Raw genomic sequence first — 14,907 nt, 5'->3', positions numbered from 1 at the left:
TACCCACACATGCCCTGGATCCCACCGTCTTGCTCAACCCTGGCTTCTCCATTTGCCTTCTGGGTGACTTTGTGCAAATGACTTTGCCTCTCTGTGCTTTGGGTTCCTCACTGGCCAGAGAAGACGGTAGGGAGGCCTGTTCCACACCAAGTTGTTGAGGGTGAAAGAAATGGCACCACAAAGCCCTCAGCTTGGTGCCCGCTTGGTGCCTGGCACAGCATTCAGAGCCGGTTGTTAATTTGTGATTGGTGCCTCCTGGAGCTGTGCTCTGTCTGGGCCTGCAGGAGCCAGCGTCCTCCACCCATGATCTCACCTAGTCTTGTCTGAGTGGGGATCTGGCCCATGGCCGTTTTTCAGATGAGCTCCCTGAGGCTGGGAGAGGTGAGCCCTTGCCTCACAGGAAGGAGAGGAGCTAGGATTCGAACCCTGATCTGTCTGGCTTCGGCTCTTTGGAATGGCATTTCAATAGGAACTAATAAACACAACCTATTTGGGAGACAGCTTTCTGATGTGCAAATGATAAAAGGTTGGGGCCTGGGGCTGGCCTAACCCTTCTGTTTTATACATGGGGAAGGTGGTATATCCAGGGTCACGTGTAGAAACCAGTGTCTAGACTCCCTGAACACATCTCCAGCTCGCCATGCATCACAGGGAGGCTTGGGACGAGAGAGAAGAGAGACAGGAGACCTGCACCCTGACAGACCGCGTCTCCCTGCCCCATCCACCACTTGGCTGGTGGGAAATCCCTCCGAAAGGTGAAAGGCCAGCAAAAGAAGCTAAGTTTTTAGGCATCTCAGGCCTCAGTTTCCCCTCCTGTACAATGGGTGAGGATTGGGTCCATGGCCAGTCCAGCCCATACTTTCCATAGCCCAGTGGTGCTTTGAGACACTGGGAGGGAGCCCCCTGCAACCCCACTAGAACCTGCCATGGTGCCTGAAATCCCACCATCACAGCATCATTCCTCTTAATTAGGACCCTCCTCAACTGTGACCCACATTTAAAATCCAAGGGTAGGGATCCCTGGGTGGCGCAGCGGTTTGGCGCCTGCCTTTGGCCCAGGGCGCGATCCTGGAGACCTGGGATCGAATCCCACGTCGGGCTCCCGGTGCATGGAGCCTGCTTCTCCTTCTGCCTGTGCCTCTGCCTCTCTCTCTCTCTGTGTGACTATCATAAATAAATAAATAAAATTCTTTAAAAAAAATAAAAAAAAATAAAAAATAAAATCCAAGGGTAGCTCAGGAAGTCCCTGGAACCAGGGCCCATAGCTTTGCCCGACCCTTCCCGGCTGCGTCATGGAGAGAGAAGGCCCTCCACAGGGAGCATGGCGTGACCGTCATCCAAGCCCCTGGCTGGCAGTGGGTGTGGGAGAGGCTCTGACCACGGGCCTGTCGGGGCTCCACCTAATTGTGCTGAGCCTTGACCCCCTTTCTAGGAAATGGGATGATGATGCCTTTGACGTCACAGGCCGGTGATCCGGCTCCTGGCAAATGGAATAGCCGTGTGGGTGCGGGGGGTGAGGGCAGGAGCACCAGACCCAGGGCCCTCCTGCTCCTTCCCAGAGGAGACAGCGGATTCAGCTCTGGGGTTGGGGGCCGGGGCAGGAAAACACATCATCACCATTCGAACAAGTGTGATGAAATGTGGGCCATGGGCCACTCCTATGGTCATTCTGTGGGCTTCTGATGCTGAGTGGGGAGCCCAGCCGGCCTCAGTCAGTGCAGGCCCCAGGCGGGTAGCAAGGGGGTCTCCAGGGAGCTCCCTGAGGATGAAGGTAGCGATGCCCAGAAACGCCACCCACATGCTAGTAGGGGTGGGACAAGATGCCTTTTCTTTCCCAAACAGCACAGGCCTGGGGTCACAACCGTCTTCCGTCACCCCGCAAACAGCATGGGTCTGGAGTCACACCATCTCCCATTATCTGATGAAAGGCACTGGCTTGGAGTCACACCATCTCTCATCACCCCACAAACAGCCCAGGCCTGACACCATCTCCTGTCACCACCGAGCATCACAGGCCTGAGGTCACACCACAGGCATTTCTTCCTTTCCCTTTTAATCACAGTCCCTGATAAATTGCAAACGTCCTGGGAAGCACGATGGCAATGGCGAGTTAATGAGCATTGTCAAGTCCCGTCACCTATTGTCTGAATAGGATCAATCAACAAACAAGCAAAGTCCCCGTTGGTGAATTATGGACCCCAGCCCCAGAACCCAAGAATTCCAGAGTCCTAGAACCTTCCAACTTTAGTGTATTGGAATCTTGGAGGTGCAAAATCTGTGAAATCAAGAACTTTGCATATTAGAACCCCAGCCTCTTGGACCCCCGGGATCCTGGGGTTGGAAGGAAGGGCAGAGGCCCAACCTGCTATAAGATGCAGAAGCTTCTCTTCAGCATCCTTGGACCCCCCGCCAGCTCTGCAAGGCTACTTCAAGATCGCTCTTCTCTCCCCAAACCTCTGTCCCCCCTACAATGTTCTCCCTCTGTGCCTTCGTCTGGCCCTCTTCTCTCTAACTTTCATTCCAGCACCTCCTCTCTCCCTAGGGGATGCTCCCACCCAGCGCTTAGACATGGGGCCCCTCCCATCATAAGGGTCCCCTCCCCTGAATGTCCCAGGTCACCCCCCTCTCGCCAGACAGAGGAGCGCACTGTGTCCATTCCCCACCTCACTCCTTGCAGCGGTCAGGCCCCCGGTGAGCCTGGGTTGCCAGCCCCAGGGGACATGTACCAGGCCTTCTCCTACTGATCAAACTGCAGCCCCCGCTGACCCATGGACCACCCTCGTGTGGCCTGGCCCCCTGCATCCTGTCCCACTCCCTGGAGGGACTCACTTCTTCCTTAGAAACTTTGTCACCAGGGGGCAAGGGCAGGACATATGGCAGGGTAAGCATCCCCCGGCGATGTGGGTGATATGGGGCCACCCTGGTTACCGCCCATCCCTGTGGAAAGGGTCCGATTAGCAAAAGCGGCCTCGGCTCTGGCCGTGCAGCTTTGCAGCCCGGAAGCCACTTGACAGTGGCCGACAGCCCAGAGTGGCAGAAGGGAAGACAGGCCTCGGATGGCACGGGGATGGGCTTCGGGGAAGGCGCTCTAGCACTGCCGAGTCCTGTGGCTCTTGAACCATCTCATTTAAGGATCTGGGGTGCCAGACCGTGGGGTGACAGCACCCAAGGAAGTGAAGCATTTCACTCGAACTAGAACCAGTATCCAAGGTGGCTGAGACCTTTGGGTGGCAGGAGGGGAGGCGGGGATGGGGGTGGGGGCCAGGACAAGAAATGGGTCAAGGGGTGGGGGCTCAGGCCTGAGCGCCTGGCCTGTCCTCTTCCTCAGCTGCCCATCTGAGGTCTGGGACTTGGGCTCCCAGGGTGGGTAACTGTGGGAGAGGAAGGGGGCCCCGGGGGGTGGGTACCTCCGGTTCTGGATTGTCCACTGTCCCTGGGTGCATGGCAGGTCATACTTCTGCCTCCGCAGAGCATAGGCGTCAAACCAGAGGGCCAAGCCATAGTCCAGAGAGGGCACCTGGAACAGAGGAGCTGGTCACCAAGTGGCCTGTGGGCTGTGGCTGGGGTGGTGGCCCCACTTCCCAGGACGACACCGGGAGGAGGGTCAGGAGTCACACCGTCCAGCTGGGGCTGAAGTTTGCCAGTCACCCAACAAACAGGCATTACTGTGGCCCACAGAGGCAGACCTTGGCCGCACCTGTCACCCCCCTCCCAGAGGGATCTGCACCCAGGGCTCAGCCTGGGGGCACTCCAGCAGAGGCACGACAGTGGTCCCCTCCCAGCCGGGGCCCCCTGAGGTCCCACAGGGTGTTCTGGGCAGTGGGCAGGCAGGTGGCAGGGTATGGGGCTCACCGTGAGGTGCCAGGAGCAGTGGGTGCTGGGCGAGTAGTAGCTGGGGAAGTAAGGCGTGCTGAGGACGCCCTGTGGTTCCAGACGGCCCTCCAGGGTCAGGTTCACCTCACAAGCTGGGGGCCAAGAACAGCTGTTACACAGGGTCCCCTGGTCCCCCCCTCACTGCCCCTCCCAGCAGGTAACCCCACCGCCCTCCTGCCATTGAACAGTAGAAGTTAGTGGTTGAGTGTGACCTTGGGCCTCGGTTTCTCCATCTGTAATGTAAGGATTACATTACACACACCTCGCAGGCCAGTTAAGCAGATGAAATAGAAAATGCTCGAACAGCCTGCCATGTAGTAGTACGTGCTCAATAAATGTTGGCTGTTGACACTGGCTGCACTGACCGTTTACTACACAGGTTCACAACTGTGGGAGCCTCGCAGTTACGGGGGCTGGGGGAGGGAGAACCACCTCCCTCTCAAAGATGAGGTTCAGAGAAGAGGGGGGCCCTGGCTGAGGCCTCACAGGAAGAGGGTGAGGTCAGAGGATGCTCAGCTGGCTGCCGCCTCTCCCTGGAGTCAGGGTTCCCTTGATCCCGTGTCCCCCGAGCTGGGTGGGTGAGTCCCACCAAAGCAGAGCCAGCTCTGGCACCTCCTCAGCCCCAGGACCCCCCCCCCCAGAGGGCGGCCAGAACCCAGCAGGGGCAGCAGGGGACCTGGGCCACTGCCAGGAGACCTCTGGGGTCAACAGCAGGAGAGGGAGTGAGGCGGGAAGAGGCAGATTGCCAGGGGACGTGGGGGAAGCAGTGGTTTGTGGTCTCCCGTCTGCAACCCTCTTTTCCGCCAGCTCTGGGACCTGCAGGGTTTGCTTGGCTCATCCAGGCCCAAGGACAGCCAGAGCCTGAATGGGTGGGGGTGGGGGTTCTCCCTGAGAAAGGGGTTCGGGGGATCAGAGCAGGAGGACAGTGGCTAGGCCAGCAGGCAGCCTGGTGCACCCTTCCTGCAAATGCTATGAGTAGCTCTCCCTGAGCTGGGGGCCATCGCCAGGGAGACCTGTGGGGTTCACCTTCAGTGGGAGAGGATGGTCTGGGGGTGAATCTGGGGTTCTCAGGTCTGTGGTCAGGAGACCTCAGGCAGGAGCAGAGGGAAGAGGATCAGGGGAGGAGCCAGGAGAGGAGACACGGGTCCAGGATGGGGACAGACCAGACAAACAGGAATATGGCAGGAGAGAGAATGAGGGAGAGGGCCAGGCCAGGGAGGGTAGGAGAGGGAGGTAGAAGGTGGGGACATGGAGTGAGAACAGAGGACAGGAGAAAGGGGCCAAGGGCGTGGGAGGGCGGAGAGCCGAGGAGCTTCCGGAACCTTCCCTCTGCCCCCATCCCACCCCCAACTACAGCAAAGAAGGAGAAGGTCCTGCCGGCCGGCCCCCCCGGGGTTCTGTGGCGGCACCCCTCCCATCCCTAGGGACCCCTGGCCCCTCACCCTGGAAGGCCACGGGCTGCACGGAAAGAACAAAGGGGTCGTAGTAGCTGTGCAGACCCTTCTTCCAGACCACAGCCATGACGGCCCCGGATGCCAGGACCTCCACCACGGGCTCCTGGCGACTGCAGCCGTACACCCTGGAGGGACAGAGAGAGGTGGCCAGGGCGGGTGGGGCCTGGGAAGGGGCTCTGCGGCCAGCCTGCTGTGCGTCTGCGCGCGGGCTTCCGACCCTCTCTGGCCCAGGAAGCCGGAGGCCCTGTAAGGAAGGTTCGGGCCAGCTCCTCAGGGGAAACAGGCCAGGATGTGCCAGCTGACTCAGCCTGTCCCTCAGCGCCTGCCCCACCACCCCTGTGCCTGGATGCCTGTGCCCCCCGAGTGCCCAGCCTCTACCCTGCAGGGAGGTGAAGTTTCCTGGTTAAGGGACCTGAGGTCACCTGCAATGGACACTTCAGGCTTTCATCTTGGGGTTTCTTTTCTCTTCCTTACTTAGCAGCAGAGCCGGTGCTGAGACTAAAACGTCCCCCAGTCTCCCAGGGCGTGGAGCCCAGAAAACAGACCACGTGGTCAAAGTTGGTTGAGGGCCCTTCTGCTCTGTCTCCTTATCACCACTGAAGACCTCCTCGTGACTCTGGGTGCAAGGCCGAGGATCCCCTGATCATGTCTGAGCCATCATTTTAGACCTCCCAAAGATCTGAGACGGGATGAGCTGCCTGGGTGCCACAGTGAGCCCAGTCCCACCCCCCAACAACTGGCTGGGGTGTGTGTGTGTGTGTGTGTGTGTGTGTGTGTGTGTGTGTGGTCAGGGGGTGGGGTCCTTGAAGAAGCCCCAGGGGAAGCCTGTAAGCATCCCCACCCTCATCAGGCCTAGAAATCAGATGGTGTGTAGCTTCTCTGCACTTCCCAGAGCCCTCCAGGAACCCAGCCCACGCACACCCCAGATTGAGGTCACCACGTCAGAGGTGTTGCAAATGAGCATGCAGCCTCAGAGCCAGGAGTTCAGAGACGCCCGGGAGGGGGGCAGCGCTGGGGAGAACCTCGTCCCCGCTCACCCTCAAGGGCTGCCCTTGCTCTGAACACACAGATCCCACTCTGGCTCCTGCCTGGAAGCTGAGCCAGCCCCAGCAACACAGAGAAGGCAGGCAGCAATCCTCAAGTCCCATGTCCTAAAGCCCTGCTCCTCTGCTTGAGAACTTTCAGTTACATTCCCCACTTTCCAAGTATTACAGTTCAAAGTGCTCCTGGCATTCAATGCCCTTTGTGACCTGGCCCCAACTAGACTATATGTAATCATAGTAATAACGGAGAGCAGCTCCTGGATATTTAATGGGTACATTTAACATGTGGATAACATCCATCATCCGTAAAAATGGATGGCATCACTCTGTGTGAGAATCTTGGCACAAATGGTTTGATTATTTATTTGCATAAGCAGACTCCACGCCCAGCGTGGGGCCCAGCACGAGGCCTGAACTCACGACCCTGAGGTTAAGACCTGAGCTGAGGGCAGCCCAGGTGGCTCAGCGGTTTAGCGCCGCCTTCAGCAGGGCATGATTCTGGAGACCCAGGATTGAGTCCCGCGTCGGGCTCCCTGCAGGGAGCCTGCTTCTCCCTCTGCCAGTGTCTCTGCCTCTCTCTCTGTGTCTCTCATCAATCAATAAATAAAATCTTAAAAAAAAAAAAAAAAACCTGAGCTGAGATCAAGAGTTGGACCCTTCACCAAATGAGCCCCCCAGGCATCCCCCAGATGGTTTGGTTTAAGTCCTCACCATAACCCTGCATGGTGGGTGTGATTGTGCACCCATTTTACAAGTGAGGAAACCGAGGCTCGAGGAGGCAGAGACTTGCTGTAGGTTATGCAGCTAAGAAGCAACCGAGCAGGGGGTTGGAAGTCTGGGGCTGCCAGACTCTGAAGCATTCTAACAAGCCATGTTGCCTCCCAGAGCTGACCCGAGGGGTAGTCTAGTACAACTGCTTTGTTACAGATGGGGAAACTGAGGCTCAGGGAGGGAAGCGGGCCTGCCCACAGTACATAGCCATCTCCAGCCTCCTTTCTGCTTCTCTGCAGGCTAAGCCTTGCTGTCTCTCAGAAACCAGTGTCACACCGCCTCTTCCCTCCCACCTTCCCGGGACTCACGAGGTGATGAGCCTCCTCTCCAGGGGTCCAGCCACGTCGTACATGGCCAGTCGGTCCCGGCACTCGGCCAGCGTCCACTCGAGCCGGAGTTTGAGCATGAGATCCTTGGGGCCCTGTAGGTGCCACAGGCAGCTGGAGGCCAGGTGATCGGGCCCCTTCAGCCGGAGGACCTGGCCCTGGCCCACGTAGCTGTAGCGGTAGCAGCCTGGAGGAGGGAGAGGGACAGGCCCCCTGACCCCTGTTAGCCAGGAGGAGAGACCCGGGGGGCCAGCTGGTGCTCACCTGCGTGGGGGTGGTGCAGGGAGAGCAGCTGGATGGGGATCAGCCCAGATGTGCTATGTCCCATCCCTCCATGTCCTGCTGGGTTCCTTCTCGTCTCCTCAATCATTCATTCATTCATTCATTCATTCAGCACTCACTGAGTTCTCTATGCCAGAGGAGGGCCAGAGAAAGGTCCAGTCGCTGCCTGGGAGTGCCAAGAACAGCGAGGACAGATACAGAGCCCAGCGGTAGTAGCTTAGCTCAGGCAGCGAGGACCCCAAGCCTGGCGGTAGGGCAGGGAAGACCTAGGGGGTGGGGTGCAGGGTCGCAGTGTGAGCAAAGGGCCGGGGGCCAGGGTGGAGTTTGAGGCCAGAGAGCAAGCTGCAGAAGGGAGCCAGGGCCCAGATCACGCCCAGGAGAGGAGGTGCTTTCTCCCGCGGCCACGGAGTGTTAGGTAGAGCTGGGACGTGGCCGGACTTGTGTCACAGACACTTCTGAGGAGGCTGGGCTCAACCACTGAGCCACCCAGGTGCCCCTTGTTGCTGTGATTGTCCCTGTTTACAGACCTGGGCCAGACAGACCCAGGCTCACCGCATCCTTCCCTGGGCCTTGGAGAACGAGGGCCATGAAGCCAGCCTCGCAGGGGGTCACATGCTTGGGGATGACGCATGCTTGTGTGCCCAGCATAGAACCTCACTCTAAGTAGGTGCTCAGTGCCCGGAGTGACTGCTCTCTAGGTAGGTGTGGGGAGAGGCAGGGGGTGGAGCTGGGAAGCAAGCGCTGAGACCTGTCACCCTTCGGCTGGCCCCCCTTGAGGCTCAGATAGAGCCAGTCTCGTGGGCCTGCCCTCACCCCTCCCTTCACGCCTCCTTCTCCAGCGGCACCCACGCTCAGCCGCACCTCCTGAGCCATCAACTAGGAAAGCTGCTCAGCTGTTGTTGATCATTTCTAGTCTTTAAATTTTGCTCCAAGTTGATGCTTCACTTTTGCCATTCTATTTATTTATTTATTTATTTATTTATTTATTTATTTATTTATTTTTAGGCTAATTAAGCAGAGAGGTATGTGCTGGTCAGTCTCTGCTGATAATCAGAAAGATCTCTGGTGACCTGTTATCTCTGGTCACTGGGAGAAAGTATGTGAACACGCCTGGTGCCTTCTCCTCCCCTGGCCTTTGCTCATGCTGTTCCCTCTGCCTGGAGAGCCTCTTCCTCTTCTCCATCTGACAGATTCCTACCCCCGTCGCATGCCTGAGTCTGCCCCCTGGCCCCCATGAAGGCAGCCAGGACACCCCCCCTCCGCCCACCTCCCACAGTCAGGAGAAACTTTTCCTTCCCCCTAGAGGCAGGTCCCTTCCTCTGCTTTGGATTGTGGCCCCTGGTGTCCACCTCCATCCCCGGAGCAGCATAATTCCCCTTCTCCGCTGCCCCTGGGAGCTCTATTCTAGCTCTGGCACTTGGTGTTTTGAGATGCTGTTTATTTGTCTGTCTCTCTCATGGGCTCAGAGCTCCTCTGAGGGCAGGGGTGAGGACACGGTCATCTTGTGTCCCCAGAGCAGGTATGGGGGCTGGCATGGGGGAAAAGCTCACAAGGCCTGTATAAAGGATTTGAACTGTCACCCCCCCCCTCACATTGGACGCTGTGCTCCTGGAGGGCAGGGACTCTAGACTGGACACCGAACCACGTGAAGATAAGTACAAAGCAACTGCCAGAAACTTGGGGACGAACGGGCAGCCAGCAGAGGCAAGGGCAGCCAAAAGGCCCATCTCAGACCAACAGTCAGGACGATGTGGGCACCAGTGCAGCATCAGATGACAGATGGTAGGTAGGTAGACAGATAGATAGATCAGCTTCTCACCCTCCTATTCTACTGGCTTCCTCAATAATAAGTGTTATACTATATATTGGCAAGTTGAATTTAAATTTTAAAAAAGGAAGGGATGCCTGGGTGGCTGAGCAGTTGAGCGTCTGCCTTTGGCTCAGGTCATGATCCCAGAGTCCCGGGATCGAGTCCTATATCGGGCTCCCCTTAGGGAGCCTGCTTCTCCCTCTGCCTGTGTCTCTGCCTCTCTCTCTGTCTCTCATGAATAAATAAATAAAATCTTTTTAAAAAAGGAAAAAAATAAGTTAAATCTTTGGTGTGTGCTCACTACAGTTTTGCTTGAGAATTTCAGCTATTTGAAAATTGTACTTTGACCTCATCGCCTCCATCCACCAAGGAAGTAAGGATTTGACCAGCCAGAAGATAAGAGAGGGCATAACAAGGATTCAAATTCTGCCTCCCTCACTGCGAGGTAGCCGATGCCCTCAGCCTGGCCTCAGCTCTGGGTAGAAGCTCTAGGTAGTATAAGAAGAATCTGAGAAATCAAGGGCTCAGGATGACAGGGTACAGTAGCACAAGTGGTGCACTGCACAACTAAGGAGTCTCCAGTCCCACAACTACAATGTAGACAGTGCTCCCTGGCACTGAGCAGCAGCACGGTAGCCCTGCTGGTACTTTGCTTCCCAGGGTTCAGGAGGAAGCCCTGGAACCTCTGGGAGAGAAGCCAGGTGACTCTGGTTATAAGGCAAGGGTGTGGGGTAGGAGGAGGGGCAGATGAGCCTGGTGAAGAAGGGGAAGGAACATGTGAAGGGAATATCCCTGAATGTGACAGGAGTATCTCCAAAAGACCAAGTTTACAGGCAAAGGGACCGATACACTTCGGCCTGGCAAGATGATTTTCTACCATCAGTGGAAACTAGCTTGTGAGCTAATTGTGTTCAGGAATAAAAAAAAGCAGAGTCACATTTATGTGCACCTAAACGTGCTACTCACTCTCACACCCCACACGGGCAATAGGCGCACACGTGCACACACACATGCACGTGATATACCTCCCCTCCCCTCACATCCCTCCACCCCCCCCCCACCTGCTCAGGACTCATCACCAAGTCTGCCATGGCATCCCCTGGGTCCCTTGGGGTCACTGCTCCCTGTACCCCCCAAAAGCCCCAAAAGACACTTGACCAAGCCAAGCAAAACAGCAACTCAAAAGGAAGTGGAGAGGAGAAACCAAAGAGCATACCCAGCGTGGCATTCAGGGCAACTATGTCTTTCACGCTGGCTTCTGTTAAAAGGAAAGGAACAAACAAATAAACAAGACCAAAAGTAAATAAAGAAAACAAAATAAAAACATGAAAATAAAAATCGAAGAGGCCATTTGAGCCAGCCTGACTGAGGTTTACCCTGAGCACTGACCCCTCAAGGCCCGGCCCCTGAGAGCACCCAGCCCTGGCAGGGGGCCTGCAGCACCCGGGCCAGACTATCCCGCGTCCCCCTCCCTGGTACTGACCCAGGATCACCAGGCCCTCGGGGTCCACCTCGTACTCGGCCCTGTAGGGGGCGGGGGCCGAGCTGTTGGCCGTGGACAGCAGCTCCTCCACCAGCAGTGCCCGCACCACCTCAGGACTCAGCATCGGCCGGCGGTGCTCGGGGATTTGGAGGATGAACCAGAAGAAGCAGGTGAGAGGCCCCTCTCTAAGGCAGACAGACGTGAGAGGGGTGGGAGGGGGCCCGAACTCGTGGCCCTGCCCTCCCCTCTGCTCTGGGGAGACACCACAAGTACGGCCCGCTTACTACCTCCCAGGCACTGCTGCCACCTTCACCTGGAAGCCTCCTAACACCCCCCAGGTGTTCTCTACCTCCCCATGTCACGGGCAGGGACCGAAGCACAGGCGGTTAGGGGTATGCCACCGACCGGAGACAGATATGTGTGGCACAGCTGGGTCACCCCTGCTCCCACTCCAACCATGGCCTCACCCAATACGCTCCAGGCTCAAGCACGCTGTGGCCACTACCCCATCCTTGCGCCCATTCTACAGGTGAGGAAACCAAGCTCAGCAAAGAGAGGTCACACACAGGCAGCCGAGTTGCCCTTCCATGCCTCAGTTTCACCATTTTAAAAAAGGCCATTGCATCTGAAGCCTCTAGCATCCCCTCCTATTCTTTGAGTCTAAGGTTCTAGTGAGGGCCAGCTGGGGGGCCAGGGTGACTCACCCGAAGGAGTAGACCGAGCTGGAGTTGTAGTAAGTACCCAGGCGGGTGCTGGCGATGAGCTCCTTGAGCTAAAAGGAGGGGATACAAGAGCCCGCTGTGACCCTCTGCAGAAACCCCCTTCTTCCCTTGGGGTGCCCTTTGCTCCTCCCTGCAGCCCTGCAGGAGGAGGAACCTACCGGGTAGAGAGGCTTGTCCCTATCCCTCCGGAAGCGGTAGCCATGCAGGAAAACAAACCTCACCCCCAATACCTTCCCTTCCCCGTCGACCTAGGCCTTGCCCCCCAGCACTGCCCCCTCCACCAGCTCTGGCCTACACCACACCACCAACGGCTTCTCTCCCTCTGCTCAAGTCACCCTTCTCTTAACCATAGGAGACAAACAGGGGCCTGCTGTAGGGGAAGGGGGGTGGGGGGACAGGGTAACTGGGTGACAGGCATTAAGGGAGGGCACGTGATGGGATGAGCACTGGGTATTCTGTAGGATTGACAAATCACTGACCTCTGCCCCTGAAACTAACAATACACTATGTTAATTAATTGAATTTAAATTTTTAAATTGGGAAAAAATTTGTGTAATATTAGAAAAAAAAGGGGACACCTCGGTGGCTCAACAGTTGAGCATCTGCCTTCAGCCCAGGGTGTGATCCCACACCCGGGATCGAGTCCCACATCAGGCTCCCTGCATGGAGCCTGCTTCTCCCTCTGCCTGTGTCTCTGCCTCTCCCCCTCTCTGTGTCTCTCATGAATAAATAAATAAAATCTTAAAAAAAAAAAAGAAAAAGAAAAAAAAAAGTCGCCCTGAGCTCTGGAAAGCCCCACTAGGCTCTGGAGTCTGTTCCCCACCCCCAGCCAGCAGCCACGGGAGCTGGGCCGGGCAGTTTGGGCACCTGCTCCAGGCCGGTGCTGAGGACAGGAGGGGCAGCAGGACTGTATGCCTGCAAAGCGCTTTGCATGGGGCAGAAACCGGCACCCCACAACCCTCTGGGCAGGCACCACTTTCATCCACCTTATAGAGGAGGGAAGAGAGCCCTGGGCGGGTCCCCCAAAAGCAAGTCCTGAGATGAGGCCGTGGGAGAGTGGTTTGTTCGGGGTGGATTCTGGAGAGCTCTGGCGGGGGTGAGGCAGGCGGGCTAGCAGCGGCACCGCCAAGGCGGCTGTGAAGGGGCGGCAGGGCTGCGGGCGCGGAGGCAGAGGCCAACACGGAGCCCTGGGCGATGGTGGGGCATCTTCAGGACTGTCCCCGCACCAAGGCCGAGGGAGCCAGGGTATTAAGCCACCCAGGGGTGGTTCCTAGGAATAGCGACCCCTCTGCGCTTCTGGTCTACCCTACTGGGCGGGGTGCAGACCCACAGCCAGAGGGTGGAAGGTGCTGGAGACCAGAGGCCATCCCCAGGGCAGGAAACCACTGCTGGGGTCGGGAGGAGCTGGGGGTGGGTCCTGACAGGGTCCCTGCACTGCCCTGTCTCTCCCCCACACCCCCCTGCTTATGCTGTAAGGGGCACAATCAGGATTAATCCACGTGTATTGGACCCAGAGCCCACTGACTGTCCCACCACCCTGTCCCACGTCCCTCTCCGCCGTGCCTGGAATGGGGCTCTGCTCCCAGTGCGTGCTCTGAAGGGACTGACCAACCGGCTTGGTGTGATCAGGGCCCTTCCCACGCCCCCCGCCCCATCCATCCCCTCCAATCCCCGCGGTCCTTCCCTACCATCTTCTGGGCTTTGGCAGTTTCGCTGCGGAAGGCACTGGACTCCCGGCGGGCGAGGTCCTGGGAGAAGTGGCGGTTGAGCACGCGCACGCTGCCTGAGTACACCTGGCTGACGGTGACCTCCGCCTTGTACCCTGCCCAGGATGAAACCGACAGGGTCAACCCACAGGGGAGCTCCTGTCTCCCCCACGCCTTCTCCTGCCACCCAAACCCCCGGCTCAGCCTCCAGCATCGTGGGCTCCGAGGCACCACCACTGTCATCATCGCTGTCATTGTCGTCATGTCACCCCATGTATTTGGTGACAGCGAGGAAGGAGGCCCATAGACGGATGGTGTCCTGAAGGCTCCCAGGCAGAGGCTGATGCAATAATCAGTCCAGGATACAGAGGACACGAAAGCTGGGAGACCCACACGGCCTCGAAGGTCAAGTTTGTGGGATAGCACCTCTGTGCACCCTTCCATTCCCCAGGGCGGCCTGGCCACACCTCCTGTGGGGGTACGCTAGTAAACCTAGACCGCTGCGTCTCCCCCTGCGGAGCTGCCGGTGGCGGGGAAGACGGGCATTACTCCAAGCATCACCCCTCAGGGCACACAGGGTCCATCTGGGAGGAGTGACTTCAACGGGATGCCCAAGGTACAACTGAAGACACATCACAAAGAAATTGGCCCTGGGCCAGGGTGACACCCCCCCTCCCCACCGTCCCCCCGCCCCCCTCCGGGATAGGAGAGTTGGAGCATCAGCTGCAAAGAGAGGAGGGAGGGAAGTACCTTCAGGGCAAAGGGAACAGCAAATGCAAAGGGCCTGAGGCAGAGGGATCATGGTAAAGACTGAGCTAGAACCTCTTTGGCTGGAGCAATCAGGTAAGGGGAGAGGCTACAAGAGAGGCTGGGACCTCAGCAGGGCAGGATTTGGGTCTTTACCGATGCACAAAGGAAACCACGAAGGGTTTGAAGTCAGGGATGATGTCATCAGATTTCCACTTTGTAAAGACCGTTTTGGCTGATATGAGGAGACTAGATTCATAGCCCCGGGCTTATGCTCCTATTCATTCGTTTATGCAGTCATCCCACAAGTGCTACTTGAGGACCTACTGTGTTAGGAACCGACCTAAAGCACTCAGGAATACATCAGTGTAACCATGAATAAAATAATAAAGGATAAAGCCTTGCCCTTAAGAGCTTGTAGTTGACTGAGTCAGACAATTAACAAGAAGAGCAAACAAAAAATTAGAGGTGCGGGTGCTGTGAAAGTCAGGGAGGCGGGCTGCAACACGGACGCCAGGGAAGACGGTGGTTACATCAGTCATGTGGATGTCAGTCTATGGGAAGAGCCGTCTAGGCAGAGGCACCGGCAAGTGCAAAGGCTCTGAGGCAGGAGCTCATCTGGTGTATTTGAGAAGCAACAAAGAATGAAGGAGAGGAAAGTAGGAAGAGATGACATGGGGGAGAGGATAG

At 57.3% G+C, this 14,907-nt stretch overlaps 1 protein-coding gene across 1 annotated transcript in view; it reads right to left on the bottom strand.

Annotated features, from left to right (window-relative positions):
- The window catches only part of TMPRSS6 (transmembrane serine protease 6), a 37,349-nt gene that overhangs the window by 13,104 nt on the left and 9,338 nt on the right, over window positions 1-14,907 (bottom strand). The window contains exons 3-10 of the mRNA XM_025460873.3: window positions 13,453-13,586; window positions 11,747-11,814; window positions 11,043-11,227; window positions 10,776-10,817; window positions 7,450-7,654; window positions 5,316-5,452; window positions 3,853-3,965; window positions 3,408-3,517 (exon numbers count right to left, since the gene is read on the bottom strand). Of these exons, the coding sequence (XP_025316658.1) occupies window positions 3,408-3,517; window positions 3,853-3,965; window positions 5,316-5,452; window positions 7,450-7,654; window positions 10,776-10,817; window positions 11,043-11,227; window positions 11,747-11,814; window positions 13,453-13,586 (994 nt within the window). The remainder of the gene's footprint in view (window positions 1-3,407; window positions 3,518-3,852; window positions 3,966-5,315; window positions 5,453-7,449; window positions 7,655-10,775; window positions 10,818-11,042; window positions 11,228-11,746; window positions 11,815-13,452; window positions 13,587-14,907) is intronic.

Source organism: Canis lupus, chromosome 10, assembly GCF_003254725.2.
Source record: "Canis lupus dingo isolate Sandy chromosome 10, ASM325472v2, whole genome shotgun sequence".
In the NCBI taxonomy this organism is placed as follows: Eukaryota; Metazoa; Chordata; class Mammalia; order Carnivora; family Canidae; genus Canis; species Canis lupus.
The sequence above is the reverse complement of the archived record's forward strand: the minus strand, read 5'-3'. Positions and strand labels throughout refer to the sequence as shown.